The sequence below is a fragment of the Phoenix dactylifera genome, chromosome 8 (assembly GCF_009389715.1).
Source record: "Phoenix dactylifera cultivar Barhee BC4 chromosome 8, palm_55x_up_171113_PBpolish2nd_filt_p, whole genome shotgun sequence".
Taxonomy (NCBI): Eukaryota; Viridiplantae; Streptophyta; class Magnoliopsida; order Arecales; family Arecaceae; genus Phoenix; species Phoenix dactylifera.
This window is the reverse complement of record NC_052399.1, coordinates 19,988,445-20,013,379: the sequence shown is the minus strand read 5'-3', so window position 1 is coordinate 20,013,379 and position 24,935 is coordinate 19,988,445. Positions and strand designations below refer to the sequence as shown.

The 24,935-nt window shown below is 39.6% G+C and overlaps 3 protein-coding genes across 3 annotated transcripts in view; 2 read left to right on the top strand and 1 right to left on the bottom strand.

The window, feature by feature from the left end:
* Positions 1-870: 870 nt before the first annotated feature.
* LOC103723053 (trihelix transcription factor ASIL2-like) lies at positions 871-6,200 on the top strand. Its single transcript, XM_008813846.3, has 2 exons — positions 871-2,458; positions 5,873-6,200. Exons 1-2 carry the CDS (start codon positions 1,579-1,581, stop codon positions 5,887-5,889), a joined length of 897 nt encoding a protein of 298 aa, XP_008812068.1. The 5' UTR covers positions 871-1,578; the 3' UTR covers positions 5,890-6,200.
* A 306-nt stretch (positions 6,201-6,506) lies between these two features.
* Positions 6,507-9,894, bottom strand: LOC103723065 (EP1-like glycoprotein 2). Its single transcript, XM_008813865.3, has 2 exons — positions 9,630-9,894; positions 6,507-8,601 (listed from the first exon to the last, which is right to left on the bottom strand). Exon 2 carries the CDS (start codon positions 7,999-8,001, stop codon positions 6,637-6,639), a length of 1,365 nt encoding a protein of 454 aa, XP_008812087.3. The 5' UTR covers positions 8,002-8,601; positions 9,630-9,894; the 3' UTR covers positions 6,507-6,636.
* Positions 9,895-19,367: 9,473 nt separating this feature from the next.
* The window catches only part of LOC103723066 (SCAR-like protein 2), a 28,206-nt gene continuing 22,638 nt past the window's right edge, over positions 19,368-24,935 (top strand). The window contains 6 exon segments of the mRNA XM_039129610.1: positions 19,368-19,884; positions 22,077-22,240; positions 23,828-23,951; positions 24,043-24,106; positions 24,108-24,176; positions 24,826-24,890. Of these exon segments, the coding sequence (XP_038985538.1) occupies positions 19,727-19,884; positions 22,077-22,240; positions 23,828-23,951; positions 24,043-24,106; positions 24,108-24,176; positions 24,826-24,890 (644 nt within the window). The 5' untranslated portion in view covers positions 19,368-19,726.

Sequence of the window (24,935 nt, the reverse complement as noted above, 5' to 3'; positions counted from 1 at the left end):
ATTTTGATATATTAGATTGATCATTAAAAAGCGATATATTTTAGAGTAGCTTATGTTTGATTGCGCATTTATTTTTCTAGAAAGATTGTATAAAATATTTATTATACTCTTAATAAAAGATTGCAACACTCTCGTCAAACAAAATTTTAAAAAAATAATCAAATACAGTTTTTTTTGTGCATAAAAAATATATTCATTGTAGTTCTATTTTTGCCACAAAAAAGCAGTTTTTGCATATAGATACCATCTACATGTAGATACAATAGCAGGTTTTTTATGAAATAATCATTTTAAACAAATTTATCAGCATTTTTTTACATCATGCAATGTTCAATACAATTATATGTTTTGCTTATCTCTACCTACCTGCTCTTTCTTTTTTTAGCTCCAGCAAAGATAAGATAGGAGAAGCAAAATAGAAATAAAGATTCCAACAATCCACTCAACCAAGGTAAAAAAAAATATTAAAAAAATCAGTGTGTTTTGTATGGGAAAAATTAACTTTGATTGCGTTTTTTCAAGGAAAAAATAACTTCAATATAACTACAAATTTTACTTATCACCATGTTCTTGCTACTTTTTTCAGTTATTTAATTAAATCTCATTGCGTAGTGTAAGTTATTTGATAGTAATAATACCAAAGCCAAATTCCATCCGCAAAAGAGGCTGCTGCCTCGGCCCAAGTTAGACTTTTAGACAAGGGTAAACCAGAACCGACCAAAGTCCGGGTTTTAAGATTCCAGTCTAAAAGGGGCTTTAGGACCTGGAACCTAATCTGACCAAGGTCAGTTACGGCCCAATTAGAGGACTCATGTTATTTAATTCTGCCAGAAGCTTGACAGGGCGAAGGTACCCACCCCTCCACCTGGCCGGCACCCACCTTCGGCCCATTTCAGCCATTTCCTTCGGAACGCCGATCCCATCCCAAGCGTAGGCAACGCGGTAATCGGTCCCGGGCGCCCCCGCCGCTCCGCGGATTCCACCCTCCGCACGCTTCGTTCGTATCCCCAAAACGAACCATAAAACCGAAGCCCCAAGCGTGACGGCTCCCCAACCATCCAACGGAGACCAGCTCTCCTCTTTCCCCAACCGAAAGCGCGACGAACGAGGCATCCATTACCCTCCCCGGTCGTCGAGGGCATTTTCGTCATTCCATGCCCCTACTACCCCTTCCCCCCCGTCCGTCCCCGGACCCGGCGCGTCGTCTTGTAATCATCGTCTAAAATTCCCTTTTTATTTCCCGTCAAATTCGAAACCCACCCTCTTCCCATCCCAAAACCAACGGCCGCGATGCACCTGCCGACGAGCCCATCCGACACGCACCGCGTGGTCTCGACGCTGACGCCAGCACGAAACCCCCGCGCGCTAACGTCGGCGCCCGCACGCGTGCCCCCCGGCGACCGCCCGTACTCGCACATGCGCCCCAACCCCCTTCCCAGCCGGCGCCCTTACCCCTTATTCGTTTTCCCCACCGTCAAAACCGCCGACCCACCGAGCGATAGGGAGAGGAAATATTAGGGCTGGCGATAGAGATCGAGAATAGGTTTGGGAATAGAGAAGATCGGGCATAGGAATAGGATGGAGGGGAGGGAGACGAAGCCGCCGCCTCCCAACCCGGCGATGCCGTACCGGGAGGACTGCTGGAGCGAGGGAGCGACCGCGGCGCTCATCGAGGCCTGGGGGGACCGCTACGTCGAGCTCAATCGGGGAAACCTCCGACAGAAGCACTGGCAGGAGGTCGCCGACGCCGTCAACTCCCGGCGGGGCGCCGCGCGCCGCCCGCCGCGCACCGACGTCCAGTGCAAGAACCGGATCGACACCCTGAAGAAAAAGTATAAGACTGAGAAGACCAAGATCGTCGATGGCGCCGTCGAGAGCCAGTGGCCCTTCTACTCCCGTCTCGACGCCCTCATCGGCGACTCCTTTCCCACCAAGAAACCGCCGCACCCGCCGTCGCCGCCTCTCGCCCTCCCCCTCACCTTCCACCGCAAGGGATCCCCCCTCCCGGCGGCAGCGGCCGCTGCAGCCGCTGCCGCCGCCGCGGCGCGCCCTCTGGATTCGAAGGAGAAGCGCCCCGCGGCCACCGCGCTCCCCGTGGACGACGCCTTCTTCCGGCGGAACTACTCCGCGGCGGCCGCGGCCGCCGCGGAGAGGGAGTCCGAGTCCTCCTCTTCGAGATCCAGTGTGGAGAGGTCGAGGTCGAGCAGGGAAAGGCTTTCGAGGGGGTGGAAGAGGAGACGGGAAGGCTACGGAGAGGGATTCCGGCAGCTGGCGAGGGCGATCCGAAGGCTGGCGGAGATCTACGAGAAGATAGAAGAGGAGAAGCAGCAGCAGATGATCGATCTCGAGAAGCAGCGGATGGAGTTTGCCAAGGGGCTGGAGTTCCAAAGGATGCAGATTTTTGTGGATTCCCAGGTCCAGCTGGAGAAGATCAAGCGATCCAAGCGAGTTGATGCTGGTGAGCATTGGTCTTCTTCCGGTGCTATTCATTTTCTTTTCGGATCTCCTGTGTTTGATGTGTAAAATGTTGGTTCTTTCGTAAGATAGATTCATGGTTTGCTTTTGTGCAGTGTAGCGAAGGCAGGTTGATTTGTCTTGATCTATTTCTTTTCTGCTTTTTATTAAGTCATTTGTTTTCGGTGTGTTAGACTTCTGTTTATGGATTTGAGTCGTAGTCTCATGTAAACGTTGTTCTGGAGCCGCTGGAACTGTTTTTTGAATTTGTTGTCGTGTTTTTCTTATGGAAACATTTCGATGGGGTCTGAATTCCTGAATGGTGAATGGAGGTGCTTTTGCCCTTTGTTTTGGGGCAGAACAAGTGACACGTTGATCTTTAGCATGTTGTTTCCGGGTATGGATATGCTATTAGACTTATTTTACCGGTATATGATACTGGGAAGTAGTCAGCGGTCAGGATCTTTTAATGATTGAACTTGCTGAGGGGTCTATTTTTTCCTTGGCGAGGCCTATAATCAAGTTCTCATTGCAAAAGTTATGTGGCAAAATTGTAGGTAACTGGTGTTCGCACTGATAATTTGTCATAGCTACAGTATTTTCCCTTCTTTCCTCACATTGTTTCAAAGGTGCTTTAATTGATAGAGAGAATTTGAATTGATTTGAATTTGTTGTGCTCATGACGTTATTATGGAGTGTAATTTTTTGGTTACTGCACCTTTCCCTTCGTTGGGTGCATCGTTTGTAGATTGCTGAAAGGGATTTCCAAGACTTCTATTGATTTAAATTAGTCATCGTAATGGTTTGAACTTTTTGACTCTTGGGAAGTGGTATTTTTGGCTGTTACATTTGCTGCCGCTGTTTCTTAGCATCTTGGTCTCTGACTTGATTTTAGTCACCAGAAAAACAGAATACTTGTTGAGTCATCTTTATTTGAATGAATAATCGCAGGTTGAACTTTCCAAAGTCAGGGATTGGGAATTTAGATAGCTTCATATTCAAAACAAAAAGGAGAAGGATGAAGTTGCTTCTTGTGGTGTGCCAGGAACTCTTATCTAGTTTGTCCATAGACAGAAGCATCGATGCTTCTCCATTTCAGTGGGAAAGAAAATTTCTCAATCAAATTGTTTCCTTGTATTGTCCTGGTTTTGTAGGATTATATCTCCAAGTGGACTGGCCGCATTAGGTCATACAAGTATGATGTTGTGATCTTTCATGATATTGAAGTAGAAGTCTGAGGAATTTTGGTTGATTCTCTCAGGGTATTAGGTGTAAGCAGGTCACTGATGATGTTTAGGAACTGTGTAGGCAATCTGCTCTACTAAATTTTTTTCCTTGACCAAGAATTAACCGAACAACATCTATGTTGACAATATGGCTCTATTTAGATCAACTTATATTTTATGTTGATTATCTATTGGTATATTCATATGTGTGTTTATTTTTGAGGCCAAAGGAGGTTATTAATGCTTGGATTCATGATATTATTTAACCAAAAACAAAAAAAATAATAAAATGTATTATCATGCAAAAAATATTGTAGATCTTTTAATAATCAATCTTCTTTTTATGCGGTTCTACTAAGCAACCCTTCACATTTCTCTCAATTTCAGATAAAGAAGGAATTCTATGTCTTTGATTTCTTTAATTTTCTGCTTAGACCATTGTGTTGACCTTTGCAACTAAAGTTGCATGTCGTTGCCTCATCCATATAATCATGAATGTTTGTGTGCTTGTGGTCCTTTAATTGTTATACTTGTGTTGACCTCGTGATGCATTGATAGGATTTGTTCGAAGTGGAAAGTTGGGCTAATAAAATGTTTAATGATAAACTATAGTTAGAAAGGAACATTGATAAGAATAAAAAGATTAATTCATTTATCCACGTTTTTATATATTGATATAAAAATAACAGACAAGCTTTTACAAGAAAATGCAATTTATTTTACAAAGGTAAGAACAAAATTTGTCATGCAGTGTTTTATTCCTCATAATTCATACTATGTTCTTGATTTTTGTTGAACTTTTTTCCCATTTATTTTCCTAGTGATATTCTTTCTCACATTCCCATTAAGGTTTCCATCAAATAAGATTACCAGAAGTTCATAATTGTAGTGGAATTTCAGTTTACAATTCTTCAAGTATGTTATTTTGGGGGTCTTAAATGGAATTAATGAGTTTGCCTGACAATACATTTTGGTTATAGTTTCACATATATTCTCTGTCAGGTTCAGTAATATTTTTCTATAGAAATCTATCTTATTGAGTAAATGCATGCTAAAATTGTAAGTTGAGTCCATGTCATATGAGGGAAGCTTGCAATATATGCTTGTTTAGACAGGCAGTATTGCAATTGCATAAGATATAGTGATACTGGATAATTTCTGGTGTGGTAATGCCATCATATTTGCACTACGCAGATGGAAGCCTGCTTAATTTCTTTTTTTCTCAAATGTAACCATAGTCTAGGTGGTTGAGCTTTTTCCCTAAGTTGGTTCATTTAGTTTGATTTCATCGAAAAAAGTTGGGTATCCATTTTACTGATTCTTTATCATCCATCCTAATTGTGCGAGGTGATATTAAATGAGACTATCTTCTGTGTCAACATCAGTGTTTTATTGCTGAAGGGATTTCATGAGATAGAAATAATTTTCTGTGGTGACGTTGCTGGCATGTTTGTACCATTTTGATGCCTTTTGATTGATTTAGTTAGTTTAAAGATGGCCATGCTAACCTGAAACAGTTTTAGCTTTGTTTTGTAAGGAAAATTCTAAAAGGCTTGTTTAGATGCATCTGACATTGTGGTGAATTCTCTTTTCTAAATTCCAAATCACAATTATTTTCTAAAGATATTTGGTTTGCTTAGAATTGAAAATTGCCATGTGCAGGTGAAACTCATATTCGTGTTATGAGAATGTATGCTCTAAATGGAAGTATTCACCATTTATTTGAGTAGAGCCCGTCAGGGTGTTATAATGCTTTTGAAGGTCCATCATGAAGTATTATTTCTCAAGGAAAATGAAAGGTTGATCATGAAGTATTAGTACATAATCATGAAAACATTTGCTTCCATCCTTTTAAGTACTTTTTAACTCCTCATGCTTGACCTGCTTTGCAGCCCCTGTGCTATTCCCTTGGCCATTGATGGATTATTTTAATCACATAGAAACTAAAGGGGAGCAGATTATATCTGATTTAAGGATTCTCATACAGATATAACTGATTTTCTGTATGTAAAAAGATAGACTTCCACGTGTGTGTGTAGCTTCGTTTATATATATATATATATATATATATATGCAAGTTACTACGTGGTGCATGAAATATTTATGATTCATTTTTTATGTTGTAAATAAACTAGTATCCATGTTTAGTATTATACTCTAATCTGATGCTTTCTTCTATATTTATGTTTCAGAGAGTTACCTAAGTTAAATTTCTGGGGAGACTCAAATTGGATGGTGTTCCTTGGAGATGACTTGAAGTTCAATGGAATGGTCTCGATTGCCAACCTAAGTTTAAAGATGCAAGTTGACAGTTCTATAGCTGCGAGTCTGACAGCCTTGTAAGCTAATATGAGATCTTTAGATGAGTGGGACTTTAGGAGAAAGAAGTTGGTAGACTGTTGCTAGTAACTATTGTCGGAATTTGCTATTTAAGCTTGGTATGTTATTGAGATTGTGAACATGCAATGGCTTTCAAAACATGCGAAACTTTGAATGGTCATGCTACTCTTTGTTATCGTAGTTTATGTTGCAGGTTATGACTGTTGCACTTGATATTCCGACATGGTGATGGTGTCATCGGTGTCTATAACCGGTCCATGACCCTGTGCTGGCCACTACCCGTTTTCTTCTCCTTACTGTAAATCTCATCTTGAATTTTTTTACCGCAGATCTTAAGGCTGTTGGCTTATGTCTCGGTTCGGGGTTTGGACTGCGTGTACTGGTGCGTAAAACTCATTCTCTCCCCCTTCTTTGAACTTGATTTTGAACTTGATTTTCTAGCCCCCCCACAAACGACACCACGAGAAAATCATCCATTTTCGGAAAATGCTTCCATCACGATAAACCCTGACCACGATTTCTGTTTGACTGGTCTTATTGTTCGTCGTTATCCATTCATGACTGGCATCGAAATTACAATACACGGTTACACACGCATCAAAAAGATTCGCTTTCCTCACTTGATATACTTGACATAAGCCACGTGCAAGGAATCATCGACCTTGGCAAGCGTCCCGAGCACCGGAGCCAGCCAGCACCTCGACTCCTTCTCCCAGTACAGGAACCCCACGCACTCGCAATCCAAGCCGCACCTCCTCTTGCACTCCTCCACTTTCACCACCCCCTCCCCTTCACTGTAACTGGTCAAAAAGTTCTCCACCGCCACCACCTTATAATACCCCACCCCTGCTCCTCCTTTGCAAGCCCTCAGACTCGGCTGCGCGCATCCCTTGCTCCAACCCAACAATCCCGTGGGCGATGGGCAGGCGACGCACATATCATCCTCGCACACCCCGAAGTCGCCGCACTTGCTCGGCAGGGCGCACCCGCTCAGCCTCCCAATCTCGTCCGAGAAGAAGGCGAAGGTCTCCTCCCACGCCCGGTAGTCCACCGGGTCGTAGTAGGTGTACACCACCAGGTTTCCATCCACGTCCAATCTTAGGAACGATAGGGTGGCGTTGTATTTGGGCCTTGCCAGTATGATCGTGCCCTGATTCTCCACCAGCCTCACTTCATACGCGAAGGCGTCCTCCGTCTCCGGCTCGCTTTCCAATTTCACCGAATTCCCGCTGAAGCCGAGTATACCGTCAGAGTAGTTGTAGTAAGGAAGTGGTTTTGGGGTGAGATCGTTGATGTACATAGCTAGTCCACCGGACTCTAGCACGAGGATGTAGTTTCCGAAGGAGCCGTCGGTGGTGGATTTGCGGCTGACGAGCTTTGTCGGCCCGCCGACATATAAGGACTGGCCGACCAAAAGGGTGTCGGTGGGGTGGTCGAAGCTCTGCCACAGGAACCGGCCCTTGGCGTTGTAGAGGACGATGTTGCCGCTGGGGAGGATCTTGAGGCCGACGACGCCTTTGTTGGCGGTGCCGGTGGACCAGACGACGCGGCGTTCGGCATCGGCAAGGACGAGGTTGCCGTCGGAGAGGAGGGAGAAGGTGGCGTTCTCACGGACGGGGCGGCCGCGGTTGGCCTCCCAGACCCAGCGGAAGGTGGACTCGGAGCGGGTGGTGCCCATGCGGAGGGCGAGGTAGAAGGCGTTGGGGGTGGTGTTGTAGAAGGCCATTTGGAAGGGGGAGGCGGCTATGGGGAGGACGCGGTAGTTGGCGTCGTATTCCGTTATGTAGGGGCCGAATTCTCCCTCGTTGACATAGCTGAAGGTCTGAACCTTGGCATGGGCTATTGTGGTGGAGAGGAAGAAGAGGAGGAGGGGGAGGGAGAAGAGGGAGGCGGGGAAGGGAGAAGCCATGGACTCAGAGAATTGAGAGAGCTCTGCGGGCTTCGGTTGACATGGAGGCGTGGGTGGAAGGAAACGTTGCATTTATAGAGCGTGGGATGTGCTTATGGTTCGGGCCAGCACAGTTTTCTTTTTCTTTTTTTTCTTTTTTCTGGTAAATCGGTAGCCCACACACAACATGCGCGAGTACAGTCCAAAGAGCGAGCCAACAAAATACAATGCAAGAAAGATAAAGCAAAAACGTGGTTATCTTATATAAAGCCTTCAGAGTGATGAGCCATATATGATGCTACCCAATCCGCCGCACTGTTGGCTTCTCTGAATATATGGATCACCCGAAAAGCATCACATTTGTCAAGTAATCGACAAATATCGTGGAGCAGCCGCATCCTCCTAACAGCACTTTCGGGACCCAGAATCTCCTCAATCACCACCGCAGAATCTCCCTCAAGAATGATGCGATCCATCCCCAGCATCCGTCTCGCATAGGAGACACCCTCTCAGGCAGCTCTGACCTCGGCACCAATGACGGACTGATCGAAGATCCGCCGACCTCCGGCAGCCATTAGCTTGGCTTGCTGATCCCTAATAACAAAACCAATACCGCGACAACCATCCACCCTAACACTATTATCGAAATTCACCTTGAGAAAGCCAGGAGGTGGGAGCTCCCAAGAGATAAACCTGCACGCTACTAGAGCTGAATGAGAGTCCCAGATTTCTCTAACCAACCTAAGTGACAATCTGGGCGTATGTTTAGCACAGTTATCATTAATTGGGTTCAAGTGAGCACAGTGATTGTCCCAAATGGGTAATTTGGGCTGGCCCAATGGAGTTCGGGCCGAGCTCGGCTTGGGTTTTCTAAAAGCTTTTGGGCATAACTCTGGCCAGCTGGAAAAAAAGATCAGATTGGGCTCGGGCAGGAATGTAGCCCGGCCCATTTCCAGTTAATTCTCTAGGAAAAAGATAAATCATCTCAGAACATATATTTTTGTTCAAAAATATCCGATCATTCAAGAATAGATTAGCTTAAAGACTATCTTAAACTCCTAAATCCCCTCATCTTTGCACAGTATTTCTTTTCTTTCCTTTCGGCTTAATTATAAGTTATGCAGGGATAGTTTGTTCTATAATTTGCTTAAAAAATTGCTTTTCCATCCAAAAAGTCCCGTTTAGATGCCCAGCAAAATATCCATGGGATATACCCTACATGGGAAAATAGAGCACTAAAAGAAAAAGAAGAAGAAACCAGACGGAGGAGGGAAAATGTGCGGAGTTTTTTTTTTTCTCCTTTCTCGCCGATGAGGAAGACTTGCATAGGCTCCTTCGAATAGGGATACAAAAAGTCATCTCTTAAAAAAAATAATATCGAACCTTGTAAATGCTGTATGTTGTCACTAAGATCGGGTCCGACTGAGATATCGAGCTAACAAAGTTGCTAGAAAGACTGGCAGGTCTACTATCTTGGCCATATAAGTTTCTTGAAAGCTGCTACAAGTCTTCGAGAAAAAGAGGATGCTCGGGTGGTGGCTCCTTAAACTAATGCTTAACTGCCTTAAAAATCAAGTTTGATCTTAACAAACCATAGCACTTCCCATGAACAGCGTACTGTCGACTATGTCGACTAAGCCTAGATGTTCGCTCCCATGGTCGGTGCGTGGGTCATCAACTGGACAAAGCGAGTGCAACCAATGAAAAGGATCCCGAGTTACCTGTTTCAAGTGCGACGATTTGCCTGGCTTCTGCCTGTCTTGGGACTTGAACAAACTAAAAAGAAAGAAGTTGAGGGAAGTCTGGACTTCGGCTTGTCTATGAAAACGGGGAACGAGGCCCACAGTTTGCGGCGGCGGCGGCGGCGGAAATTGACGATTTTAAGATAAAATCCCAAGTCCAGCAATAATGAAGCTCGTAGGCGCCCCATCCGACGGACAAGAGCAAGAACAGGATATGGCCGGCCGCCGCTCACTATTTTATTGCATCGCCTTGTAGAAAACCAAGTTTTTGAACGAGGGTCAGAGGCTATTGATTATAAGTATTCCTTTGAGTACCCAGCAGTGGTGCATAATTTTTTTATTATAGATTTTTTTTCCTCTACATATAATACTTTATCCTACATTCTCTCACTCCATAACAACCACATGCTTCCAACAAGATTAAAAAAAGTAGTTTATTCTTACTTACTTCTCATCTCTTTTTAATATTGAAGAATAAATAAATAAGATATGGTCTACAGTAGAAAAGCATGTGTATAGAAAAGCCAACGAGCAATAGATTGGATGGCATCATATGTGGCTAACCATTCTGGAGATATTTTTTTGAATGGAGAAGAGAGGGTTATCTGGTGCATTTCGGAACTTATTACTTTTCGACTTTTTTGGTTGTATCTATACCCGTAATATATGATATATCTACCTTAACAAAATAAATAAATAAAAATAAGTTTATTAATTTAAAAAATAAATTAGAATCTCCTAATTGTTGGTGAACCTCCGGCCGCCAGCATGCCCACCCTTCCCCAACAATGGACTCCACCAGCCAAAGATCTCATATTCCAAAATCAGTTAAAAAGTTTTTAAAAATCCTCCAAAAGCACAATTTTACTAATAACTATTATTTTCATATTTTGTTATGTATTATTAAATGAATTTAGTTGCAATAAGTTGTTATCCTACAGTGTCAAAATGTTTTCTTTGAGAGAACATGAGAAAAAAAAACTTCATTTTATCCTTCAAGATATTTTCAAAATTTAACTATTTTCAATATTATATATAACCAATAAATTCTGCAAGTTTTTTCATAATATGATATCTTTTGTATTTATACGGCTCATCATTGTTTTATATTTATGATGCAATTAAAAAGTAGTATATGGATCAATGTGAACGAATATATTTTAAAGTTTTGAATATTTTATATTGTATATTTATTTTAGTTTTAATCTGATATAATCAATTTGATGGTTGCATCATTGACCTAGCGATCCAACATCTTTGCTAGGTCAATTTCTTATTTGTATTTAATAAGTTTGATTTTTTGATTTCTTAAGAAATAATTAGCATAGCAAATAACTGGACTTATAAGGTGACTTCTTGAAACAAGAAAAAATATTTTAAGAGATCAATTACTTAGATATCTCTTTTCATGAATTTTTTTGCCATAGCTATATGATGGTAAGTAAAAAATTAATTATAGGTTCCATCCCCGTTCTTATTTTACTTTAAGATAGATTTCTATTGAGAAAACCTATTAATGTAAATTGAAAGCTAGGAGGGGTGGGACATGGAGGTGCCATGGAGTTTCGAGGTTGGTTTGGAGTGAAGGGTGTTGTAACATGGGATGATAAGTGTATAATGAGTGTATTAAAACGATTTAGAAGGATCGCTGTAACCACGGTTTCCATATTTCCGCCCGTGTTTTTCTTTTCTTGTGGAATTTATAGCCTTATCCAATTGACTACAGATCGATCGAGCCACGCTTTGCAGTGTACACAAGAAAAGAAGTTAGGCAGGTCAATGGGACAAACGGCCTCTGCTCCATCCACTTGCGCCTCGCTTTTTTGCCGCATTTTGACGAACACTTGAGGAGGTGAGCGATCGCATCACCATTGTCCCCTTTCCCTGCTTTTATTGCTAGACGTCGCCTCATTAATGCTTTGACATCGTAGTGCGCATTTTAGTTCAATACCCTAATCCTTTTTTGAATAACAAAAGCATAAACCCTCTGTCTTCACAAGCAATCTGTGAAAGAATCTAATCATTTAGAGCTCATTTGGGGTCCCAAAAAAAATATTTAATTAAAATTTAAAAAAAATAAAAATAGTTTTTTTCTATTATGAAATTTCTGTATTGCATGAATATATATATATATATATATATATATATATATATATATATATATAATATAATATAATATTAAAAAAAGGATCAATTTGCTGTGGCTGAAACTTGAAATATTTTTTTAAAACTACTCTTAAGCTTTTAAATAGTATATGATAAGATTGTTTTCTTTTATCAAAGATAAAACTAAATCTTCTTTGACACATGCTTTGCCATAGCAGCGGGTGCCTTAGTTCAATACCCTTTTTTTTTTTTTTCGAATAACAAAGGCATAAAACTTCTAGGATATAATCCTTGGCATGATGATATATATATCCTTGTTTGTTGCTATTGTCATGAGCAAATATGTGATACAAGCTAATGACTTATTCTTGACCTTCCAGCATCAACCTTTGCATGCCCCTTTGAGAATTTTCCACAAATGCATCCACAGCATAATTTGTTAGGCCTTGTAATTTTGGCCTATACTGCAGCTAGACGTCGGTTATCTCCTACATCTCGTGTTGTAGGTGTTGAAATTACTACTTGTTCCAAAAGCTTAAACTTATAGGATAAGGTAGATTTATTTATATATTTTATATTTTCTTACACTTCTCCTCATATGTAGGCCGAACTTCCTTTTTAATGGGTGAGCCCAACATGTAAAATTTTTAGTAATGGAGTTAAAGAGTGCAGAGACAGGGTTCAAATTTGGGACCTCTGCTCTGATAGCATGTTTGTTCTAAAAGCTTAAACTTATAGGATGAAGTAGATTTATTTATATATTTTATATTTTCTTACAGTAGGAAATTTATTGCCGTTTCCTCTTTAGTTAGTTTGATTTGCTGCTAGTCCAAAATATGACTAGCCTCTACTAATAATGCTTAAAATTGAAACAAAAATTTCAAAATCCTGTGGTGGCTCCCAGATCTTTAATTCAACATTTTCTACCGCAACGTGTAATCTTTTTATATAAAAACTAAAAAGAGAAGAAGATGCCACAAATCATGTGGCAGAGAAGATTGACCGCAAAAACAAAACAATTTGTGAGAGCTAAATCCGCATCCGACCACAGCATTCATATACGATGATTCTTACCAAGCCTCCATTTTACATTTACGTCGATCAAGGAATGATCCATCTTCCTCCATATGAATCCACCATCAGATCATGCAATAGTTGCTTTGAGATTCATCGGGCGGATGAATGAAAAGTTCGAAGTGCTTTGAGATCATTATGGAGTGCCATCCATCGGTTGATGTTGTGAAAGATGTTCAATCACCCGTTCGTGCTGAAGATGCACCCGAACCTCTCAAATGTGCCCAAGGTTGACCTCTATCGCTGGCAGATGGGCCTGGATATTGAGCATATTTTTGGCCCACTTTCTGCAGGTGTGGGTAAGTCAAAGTCAGAATCTTCAAATTTTAGATTGGCTATCTGATTTACTTGAAGGGATCTTCCATAACCGGGTCAGTCTAGCTTCTTAGCCATAACTCCAAGAACCGATCGGTCCGAATGAATCCAAATTGTAGCTGTTTGCTTCCTGATTGCTTTACATACATTATCCTTAGATAAAGATTTCATTTTCTTTCTCCCCATGCTGACCCTAGCTATTTTATCATCTATTTATGTTTGATCACTGAACTATATATTTATCACAGTGATGAGAGCAAATTAGAGACATACATGTGCAGTCGATTGGTTGCAATTGACAAGTGCTGTAATGTTTGATGTCCTTCATCATCTTTTCTTGTCATTTAAGTTTCAGTGTGCTCGCGAGTAAGAAAACCTGGGATCCCCAACCTCGAACGTCCATTTGCATTTTCTTTAAATTTTTTGGCATAAGCGTCATGCATAGGATCTTTCAAGATTAAAAACAAGAAATGTTCTAGGATTAGAATACTTACGATTTTGCTACTTTTTTGAGAATTAGCATTGGATGACAAGATACAACCTAGGTCGCTAGTATAGCTTATCAACTAAACCGTTTGGCAACCTCCTAGGACTTGCCACCTCAACTGCATGTTGAGCGCTTGAAGTTTCATTAATTTAGTGTTCTTTGTTTCAAGGGAAAAAAGAGCTAAGGATTTTGTTTTGTTGAAATACTACAAACTTGTTAAAGATGTTTAGTATGCCATCAAAGTTTTGTTGGCTTACAATCTTGTGCTAGGTTAGAAGTTCTAAACTAGTGTTGACTAAAACTCAACAAATGTGATATAAGAGCAAATATGGATAGCTATAGTTTTTTTCTCTACTATTCTTTACTATTACCATAACTTTATGAACATGCTCTTATAATTAGTTGGTGTCCTTCTTTTCTTTTTCCGTGAAGGAAGAATGTACGATATAAGTGTTACAAATTGTGGCATTAGCAATGTATGTCAGATATGATGGCTTTCAAATTACAACATTAGAAATTCAGCTTGACCTATTTGGATTGGTTAGCAATTTGAAAAAGATCCTGGAGGTCGATGAAGGCGAACCGACAAGGAGCCAGGCGGCCGCTGGGAGGCTGCCAGCGACATGGAGGTGGGCTGCAGCAAGAAAGAATAGGATTCATGGGTGGGAGATGGATAGGACTTAGGAGGCGGAGAGACACTATTTAAAATAAATAAATAAATAAATAATTTTAATAGAAAAGGTTTGGGTTGAGCCGTCTTTATATCGGACTCAGCCCAGAATATCTGATCTGGTTCAACCAAGTCAAAACACGTTCCAGAAAAATAAAAAAAAAATGGCAACTGGTTCCTCACCTGCCGAGAGGTAATTGTCTTAATTATCCTTATCTAATAGACGGTTAGGATCATCCCTAATTTTTAATAAAAAATAATAAAAAAGAACCATATTACAACCTTAAAAATAATTAATTTGTTACAACGCTCTTCATTTATAGCTAAACTGCTGCAGCTCCAATTTTTTATTAGAAGGCCATTTCTGTAACAACCCAGGATCTCATCCAAAATGGCTAGCCGGAATCCTTACAATTTCTAACTTAAACCACCCAGTAGAGCGAGCAATTCACAACTTCTTAGCAGATATCCGAAAGCTGATAGCTTTTTATTTATATATCAAGTCGGCAAGTTTTCAGTAGAACCAACCCAACCTTCTTTTCTCATAAAAAAAAAATATTAAAAAAAAACTTTTCCCAGCTTCCAATATTAACAGTACTTCAACTAAAATATAAAAAATTCAAAGATAAAGCCAGAAGAATCAGAAAAAAGCTCAATATGCAAACAAACTATGATATGCTGTACCAATTTGAACCAAGCAGTATGAAGCATACCGTACTATATCGGTTCGGTATTGGTGTCTAGTATATATGGCAGATTGATATTCGGTATGCTAAAAAATTTTATACCATATTGTATTGATTTTGTGCTAATATAGAATCGATACGGAATGCAGTATTAGGGCGAAAAATTTTGAAACAAACTAGGGCATGCCGGTGCTCCACAATTATTATTCTTCTTATTATATTTTATAGTGAGGGAGGCGAGTACAAAAGTTGGTCCACTTATTTTAACAAAGGCCCATTAAAGCATCAAGGACAGGGATAAGTAATTGCTACAAATCTTTTTTTATGCAATGCTTACACTTTACTCAGCCTTTCAGATATAACATAAAAAAAAAAATAGAAAACAGGGTAGGTAAGGTGACTTCAAAGGCAAAGTAGGAATGATGAGAAGAACAGGGGAAAAAGTTCCTCGATCTCTATCTAGTTTTTTGCTGCGTTCCAACACTTCAAGAGGCGATGAGTTGATCCGATTGACCTGTGTTGTGTTGCTTTCAGACACCAAACAAATCTCAGGCACCACCATATATATTTGGATCTCATGATGGAATTTGGACTTCTCCCAGGAAAGTGATAGCTTGCAATAGCCATTACCTGCTTCCTTGCTTGATATGTGGAGAGAGGGTGACACCTGTTTTTGTGTTCGGTCAAAATTGCCCTTATATTTACATGAGATTACTTATTGGATTTGTTTAATGAGACCATGGGGTTGTTGGAAACCATATTCTAACCTGCATGAATTTCCTGGTTATCTATAGTAGATAACCAAAGTTACACATTCGATCTTAATAGCTAGCTAGAGTCGATAAATCGACGAGGATGACAAATTGACATAATAAGAAGTATTTTTGCAATCATGATCAGATGCACTTATTAATCTTTGGCGAATTACATAATTGGGAGATCCGGCATGGTTAGCTTTCTAGGATAACATCATGTGGAACTATAGTTTGTTTAAGCTTTCTATGCTTGTTTTTTACGTTCCTTTAATGTGTTATTAACTAGAATCTAAGCTTTTGGAGCTCATGTCTGCACAGTATTACTGAAGACGATCATTAACTCCAACTACTTTGCTGGTCCTAGATAGATGAACATATAAATGTGTACAGTTATTTTCCCATATAGTGTCATTTTTAGCGGCAATGACAAGATCTTACTGCATAATATAAATGTGTGAGGATGCATGGGCCATCTTGATAATAGATTCTTGCTCATCTCTAAAGTCTAACCTACCTAGTTGTCGCCGACATAATAAAGAATACTATAAATATCTATTGATAGATTCATCTGTCACTAAATGGTATACGTCCATTTTGATTTTTGAGCCGACTCCTGGCTATCAAAATGTCATGAGCTTTTACTCCAGGAGTTTTTACTCTTGCGGCTTTACACAGGTAGTGAAGAATCGCATGATCTAATTCTACTATATATTTCTATCTGGAAGACAATTATGCAAGCATACTTCTCATGTCAGATGGAGACAATAATTTTTCTGAAATTGTTTTTAGTTCTAGCATTTAGCTTATTAGCTAGAGTCCAATAACATCATGCACGTAAGATGCCTTTTAATTATTAGAAAACCTGATTTAAGTATAAAAAATTGCTGCTAAGGTATGAAAAAGCTGCTTCGTGTGCATCAAGATGGTGTGCCAACAAAAAAGCTACATGGATGAAAAGCTATCACAGTATAAATAAACGAGCAGCACAAGCGTGGAACAAACACCTGAACTATCCCTCCTCCTGCCATTTAGCTTTTATTTAGCTTGATCTCCACTCTCTTCTGCCATTTGAGCTGTTTCCCTAAGAGAAGAAGCAATGGACTTGTGATCCCAATGGTCCTCGAGGGTGGTTCAATGGTGCAAGAGTTCGGGAAGGTGGAAAGCGAAACCACAATGAGTTAAAAAACAGACATGATTCTACCGCTTAGATTTCTCACCTAATGTATCATTACACGTAGAGGACCCAGCATGGAGAATTAAATTATAACAGAGTGCCCTGAAGTTTTGCCAGGACCCAGCATATATTTAGTCTTATATCGATTATTCGCTTGGTAGTTGGTAGATCTTAGATACTTGTATAAGACCAAGAAATCCAAATAATACTTTCTAGCTAGCTATTTTAGGTGAGGTTCTAAATTGTTAAAAAAATATCAGAGTAGACGCAACTCATAAGCTATGTAAACTAGAGGACACTGTAACACAGATCCATTAGAGCTGACTACGAGCCGATCGTAGTGCTTATGATTAGATTTGAATGAATGTAAATTTTTAGCCTGATAAGGATGTCAGAACTTAAACGGAAGAGTTTGTGAGGATCCGTGCAAGCGTGTGTTCAGTCTTATCTCGATTATTCGATGAGTAGATTTTAGATAGTTATATAAGATCAAAGAACTCAAATAATATATTCTGACTAGCTATTTTGGATGAGTTTCTTACAAGTTTGGAGTTCTTATTTTACTCCACAGTCAAATCTGCCCTTCTGTTCCATATATGGGTCAAGTTCAAGAACTCATGGACTAGAAATGTATTGGACAACGTATGGTTTAGTGTGGTAGTTTGTCATGATCTGACACGACTTGAATGCGGTTTAGCACCATCTAACTCACATATGAGAAGCTCATGTACCATGCAACAGGCCACAACTTGCAGCAGCAAACAATGTTGCCCCCAAAAGAAAAAGGGAAAGGAGGGAACCAAAAGCCCTTTGTGCTTCTATTTGAGCTTGCTTTCATGCATGAGAACTAACAGGATATACAACATGGACCTATGTGTTGAAACTTTTCTGCTACAGAAGTCCCACCAGACTCCAGCCAGCCAATTAATCATTGTCCTTCTATGGCCTTTAACCGAGTGCTTATCTATTTCGATAATTGTAATCGACAATGCAAACAATGTACCTCATATGCTCGGCCGTTGCTTTTCTATACAGCCTTGGCATCTTCATAACTAATCACAAACATAACGATTGGTCTATGGTCAATCTCAAAAGAACTCATAATATAGTGTTCTCCAGTCTGCATCGGTTGCAAGTCAAATCCACTCCGATATCATTTATAATAATATAGAATCTTATCCAAAAAAATTTGCTTGAAAGTATTATTTAGATTTCATTGTATGAGTATCTAAGTTCTTCTAATATATAATAGATATAGGACTAAATATATACTTGCACAAGCTCTCGCAAGAAATACTCAAGAAAGTATTTTTCGCATGAACCGATGATTAGTCGAAATTCAGATGACAAGTCCCTCATGCTGATGGTCAAGTTGAGCAATTGGATCTTGGGTTGAGCAAGATTTTGGAGACTAGTGTTGATAACATGCAACTATATCTCGTACAAGAGAGTAGATCCCCATCTCTTATCATTTTTAAATATAGTATGTGAAAAATGATATGTGCAATGCATAATAAAATTTGGTTTGTGGATTAGCATATGGTTTATTTTGTTTTTGTTAATCTTCCCAAAAGTTTAGTTATGGGAAATTATTGTCCATTATGCAATGTGGTTCTAATAATTTTGGTATAGCACTCCAATAATTATAGCCACAAATATTTTAAGCCATCGTAACAGCCATGATGGAACGTTACAAAGCAAAAATGAATTTAGTAATCTTTGAAGCAAACCTTTTCTTTTCTCCTCGCTTTTTTCTGGTCTAAGGGGCCACCACCATTAAGCACTTAAATTAAAATATATAGTGTTCCTATAAAATTTTTTGATGCACTAATTTATTTTGACAGTTATATTTTATAAAATCAAAATGATTGACTATAAATTTATATAAAGTCTAAAGCCAGCATTGGAAAAAGAATAATACGACTGGTAGATATGAAATTATTGTAATAGTTAAAACATATAATTGATCATTGTTATGGTTACCAAAAAAAAAATCATTTATTTCTTAATAATTTAATGGGCAAGCCTTTGTCATATGTCAACGTGCCTTTGTATTTAACAAGTCATTACCCAAAAAAACTAAGTCCAACAACTTAAAAACACTTAATACCAACAACCCAAATAATCTTTTGCTATGATATGGCTAAAATACAAGGAGATATCATGTTTAACACATACAATTGCTAATTAATGTAGATGGAAGAAAAATTAAATTTATTCTCAAAGCTACTTGTTTGGGGCCTCCCTGCCACTGCCACTGAGATTTAGTAATAATAAATGATCATTTAAGACAACCCTTTTCTTTCCTTCCTCTTTTATTAGATAATTTAAAGTTAAAAGCATATTGGGTGCTAACAAGTCGTTTTCTAATTAACTGAGGGCATCTGGAAACAACCTACTTGTCTCTTGACTCAGTAGACAGTGCTTACGCGAGGTTTGTGTGAGGTTTCTGTGTGAAAAAAAAAAAAAAAAGAGCCTACTTATGCTTCCGGGGTGTGTCCTCCGAATGAGGGGAATGGCAGTGCCTTGGGGCGAAGGCAACGAGCGAGCGGCCGCACCAAAACGGCGAGAGAGAAAGGGAGGGAGAGAGAGAACGCCGAGTTCAGACAGTTAGGCCGTCGTTGTCGGTCCGGCCACCGCCGCCCAACTGTCCTCTTGTAAACCTTTGGATTATTAGATAATAAATCGCTTGGCTTTGCTTCGGCGATGAGAGCTGGGCTTCGAGGTCTCTCGCTCGCCAGATCACAGCCGGAGACGGCTTGTCCTCCTCCTCCGCGGTGAGCGAAGAAAGGGAGGGGAGGGAGCAAGGATGCCGCTCGTGCGGTTCGAGGTGAGGAATGAATACCGGCTGGGAGATCCGGAGCTCTACCGGGGGCCGGCCAAGAAGGAGGACTCCAAGGTTCTCTTGGATGGGGTTGCGGTCGCGGGGCTCGTTGGGATCTTGAGGCAGCTGGGCGATCTCGCCGAGTAATTCGTCTTCCTCTTTTCTTTCTTTTCTTGCTGCTTCTTGTTTTTTTCCCCCTCACTATTTCTTTTGTTTCTTGTCGTTCTGTTTCTTGATTTCTTGATTTCTTGTCTTTCTTGCATAACGGTGCGGACCTTTGGCACTCAATTGCGTATCATAATGCCCTTGGAAATTTAAAAGATATTTTCTTCTTCTTCTTTTGTTTTTGTAGGTTTAAAAGATTTAGTTACGGCAAGATGTTTTAGTTCGCTTCAATTCAACATTCATATTCTGCATCGCTTTACGGTATATTGTTGCTATATCGTGAATTTATATGCGTGTGCTTGTGTGTTTTTTAAAAATTATTTTTAATACTCCTTTCCTTTACCTCGAATGTTTTTAGTTTAATTTCTTGGAAAAGGAAGGGCACTCCAAGAATTTGTTGAATGGGACTTGTTTTATGGAATATATTTAGAAGGAAAACCACTTGGGGGTGGTTGGGCGGGTTGGAGGGTTTCCATGTCTAGAACAATTCAAGTGAGCATGTTGTTGTGAGTGGTGATTGTGGTCTGTTTCAAATCGGGTCGGTGAACTGTCTAGCTAGATGGGGTATACCATGAAGAATAAGTTGGCATGATGATGAATTGTTTGGTGCAGATTTATTTCCAAAGTAGGTCGTTGGGCAAGATTTTGAGGATTATGTTGGGTTTCTAGAAATTGATTACCAGATGGAGGTAAGGAGATTGAAGATTCAGATAGTTGGGAAGGCGTTTTGTGGATTCTGATTGATTTGGATAAGCCAGCTGATAGTTTCTTTCATAGATTCTTTCATAGGGTGGAATTGAGGGTCGAAAAAAAATGGTAGAGGAGTAATTGGAGATTATTACTGGAATTTGAAATGTTTCGATTTGGAGAAGGGCTTCCTCTTAATGCAGAATGGGGATCCTGGAGATGTACATGTGCAAATGCTTATAAGGAGATGTAGCAGAAAGAGTAGATGAAGGTGGGAAGTCAGCAGTTAGCGGTAGTTGTGGTGGGTTAGTTGGAACAGCCTAGTGGACAAAGACAGTTTAGCTGGACTAGGTTGAGCTTTGGCTTACTGAGTTGGATTTTGAAGATGTGCATTAGAAAATGGTCATTAAGTTGTTAAGAGAGTTGATGCCAACTGACAAGGTTGACACAAACTACGTGGGACTTAAAAATGACTGTTCAAGCATTGGTAGTGTGTGATTATGTATGACCATCAAGAATTTCTCTGGGAAAATACAGTACTCTTTCTATTTTTTGGGAAAATAGGCTCTTTATGTAAGAAGTACATATTTATCTTTTCTGTTTCTAGGGATTGGAGCGGATAGAAAGTGTTTTTGGAGGTGCCATGTAGAGGCAAAATGAAGTGCGCTGAGCATACTATCAAAGATGGTTCCTCCTTTCATGGTTTTGCATCCAAACTAGTTCAATATCAGGGTTTGGATGTTGAACAATTAGGATATAAGAGTGTGAGTCCTCTCTGTTGTGGACATTAACCTAATTTTGATGACTGGGCTATCAATGGGGATTAAAGGGTAAGTAAGTGTAGGGAAGAAATGGACTTAATGAGGCACAACATGCCAGGAGCCTAGACATGACGGTTTAAGAATTAGCAGGAAACCATGATGTAAAAGGGTCGTTGGTGGTTAAACTATCTAAATGGCTATTTTACTTTCCCCTATGGCAAATCAATGGTCAGGCTAGCTAGGCCACAGACTGTCTCAAGCTCAACTAGTACACCTCTCATTTGTTCTCCTAAGAGAGAATTTTCATGTGCAGGGATTGTTACTGTTGTTGTTTTTTCTGTGTGTGTGAGAGAGAGAGGAGACAGAGATGCCAACAAAAATGAGTGTATGAGCGCATACGCCTTAGTCACCAAACATTTTGCTGGTGGTAGGATAATTGAAACCCATTATTATCTCATTGTCCTTTGTCTACCATGTGCATAGCATGTGCCCTGTGCTAACATAATTTAAAATGATATCCTGGTTGTTAGTATGCTTCCAAACTTCACCTGTACAGGTGCTCACTTAGATTGTACATAATATCTATGGTTTTTTGCTAAAATGAACTGCTAGCTTTTGTACTTCAACTCTTTTTTCTTCTTTATTTGTCGTCTGGCCTGTCACTATGTGTAAACTGTGAACTATCATGCTTGTACTGAGACAACCTTTTTGCTATTTTGTAGGTTTGCTGCGGATGTTTTCCATGACCTGCATGAACAAGTGACAACGACAGCTGCAAGGGGGCGTAAAATGTTGACTCGAGTAAAGAACATAGAAGGAGCACTTCCATCACTTGAGAAGGCCATTCATGGTCAAACAAGCCATATACATTTTGCTTATGTAGCAGGTAGCAGATTTATGTAAGCTATTTTAGCATAAATGCTGTCAAATATCTATTACTGCAGGTCCAAAAGTGCCACAGATATTCCTAATGCTTTTCCTCTGCACTCAGCTTTTGTGCAAGTCTGCTCTATTCTTTTGTGGATTCATCTTGCTTAGAGTTGTCATCTAAGCTGACCCCATCCTCATTGTAAATGGTCTAGTTGTTCTTGATGTTGGAAGCTGTATAGTTTTAAGTTATATATTTCATTGAATATTATGATGCTCAAAAATTGTGGCAAGTATGAAATGTGGAGAGGCAACTCACATCTCCAAAGGCTCAGATCATACCCATGAATATTACTGTATGATCAAGAACATAATACAGTTGCTCAATAGATTCTTTTTCCCCCCTTTTACCGAGAAAGTGCTCAGTGGATTCTTGTTAATTGTGTATGTTTAACATTTCTTGTCAATATAGGGTCTGCATTAGTTTATTATATGTCAGTATCCTCTGGAGACCTTAAGTAGAAGCCTTCTACCTATGCTGATTATAAGCATCCAATTGATTTAGCACAAGTAAGCTTTAATTGTAAGATTGCAGATCAATTGGTTCAAAGCTACAATCTGAGCTATTGCTGTCTGGTCATTTGTTCTGCCAATACCTGTGCCTATTGATATATGGGTAATACGTGTTGGGCACACCGGTCCACATTGAGATCTTGGAATGGTCTTAAAATTTTCCAGCCTTGTTTGGCTTCTTTTTTTTTGTGTTTTCTCAGATTAATATATAATTGCCGGTCATTGTATGGTGTACTTAGTAGACCATAGAGAGGAACTTAGCCTCTGCGCTTCTCTGGTAGCAAGATGTCTTGTTCATAGTCATTTGGGAGGATTTATCTTCATGATTACGCACTGAAGTCATTCTAAGCAAAGTTTTCTTTAAAAATGAGAAACAGTAGATTTTTTTTGTTATACCGTATTAAATTTAATAACTAATCGATATAATTGTAGGTAGATAATATCATGCATGGTAACTGAATTGGACTGGCAAGGTGTTTGCCAAGAAAAAAAATAGGGGCAATAAAAAGGCTGACAAAGATAATAAGCTGCAAACTAGAAGATATTAAGTAGTGCCTGTTTATGTGGCAATATTTACCAATATGACAAAAGTTACCTTTTGTATTAGTAAACATAACATCAGCTTCCACCTCATTGTCAGGAGCTGTTCTTTATTTTCACTGATCATCTTGTTTTTCTCCATTTAATGTGACAAAGGATTTGAATGTGTGTGCTTGTGAAGAGCCTTCATGCACTTATCGGTGAACCAAGATTCAGTCTTGAATTTCACCAAACAATTTTGATGCTTCCCTATGCACATGAAAAGGACTCGCCAAAATCCAAACTTCTTTTCTTACACTGTGACAGCAATAGATAAATGAGTCACCATTTCTCTGCAATATACAGGCATGAAGCATCTTCACGCTATTATATGTTACAATTATATGCTGCCAGGATACATTGAATAAACTGACGGTTGGAATTATTATTTTTGTTTAAGTTAAGAATGGGACCATGGTAGTTTAGTTCCTTGATGGCAAAATGTCAATGTCAGGTTGTGTCTGGCATGCCGATCTCCAAAACCAGCAGAGTCGCCTCCTATCTAATGAATTGCCATGCTTTATGATGGATTTCTATGAAGAATGTCGTGATCCACCACGTTTGTACCTGCTTGACAAGTGAGATTTTTTTATAATTTATGTGTTCTATATGTCGGAAAGACTTATATTTTTCTTCTAATCATATAAATAATCTGCTTGTACTTTTCAGATATGATAGTGCTGGTGCTGGAGCTTGTTTAAAGAAATATTCAGATCCATCCTACTTTAAGAGAGTTTTGGACTTTGTCAGAATCAGAGAAAGGTGAACATGCACAGAAAGAAAAGAAAGCTCAGAAGATCAAGGTACAAGCAATTTTTGCTTTTCTTTTTGAGTCCAACCCTCCAATCTCTGTCAGATGAACTACTTGAAAGGCCTTACAAGGTGAAAAGAAATGCAAAATGTGTGTGTGTGTATATATATATATATATATATATATATATATAATAATAATAATAATAATATATTAGTCAACCTTATAACTAGAAGCAGTATGCCTAGCTGAACTTAAATGTGTTTGGTTAGAGCTGGAAATACACCCCCTTACCCTCACACTCCCAAAGGGTTAAATATTACTAAAACCAGCCTGATTCTTGCATGGCACTGCACAAGTTTGACAACTATCATGTTGTGTTACTTAAACCTATGTAATTTCGGGAAGGATCAATTCTGCTGGACTGTTCCGACCATGGTAGGACATTCTTTGTTCACTGTGCAGTTATTGCAAAACTTTTAATCATCCATTATTTTAGGTTGAGGACTGGCAGCCATTTTAGATAAAAATTATAGTGTGAATATACAGGCTTTCCAATTAGTCATACTTTCTATGATTTATAGTTAAAAACCACAAGCATCGACTATAGGTTTGTTAGCTGTGCCTTCATGTGATGACCGAGAGTTTTATTCTCACAAATGAGAACCTAAAAATCTTGTGTATTATACAAGTATATACAGAGAAAAGGATCGCGTCTGAGGAATGGAGAAGTTCATGCAGCACACATATCGCGGCACAATAGCTGGTAGATTCTTCTGATTCTAGACAGAATGGATTACTAGTAAACAGT

Bases quoted from the DNA above. Each gene is read 5' to 3' on its own strand.
- LOC103723053 (XM_008813846.3), top strand. From the start codon at position 1,579: ATGGAGGGGAGGGAGACGAAGCCGCCGCCTCCCAACCCGGCGATGCCG.
- LOC103723065 (XM_008813865.3), bottom strand. From the start codon at position 8,001: ATGCAACGTTTCCTTCCACCCACGCCTCCATGTCAACCGAAGCCCGCA.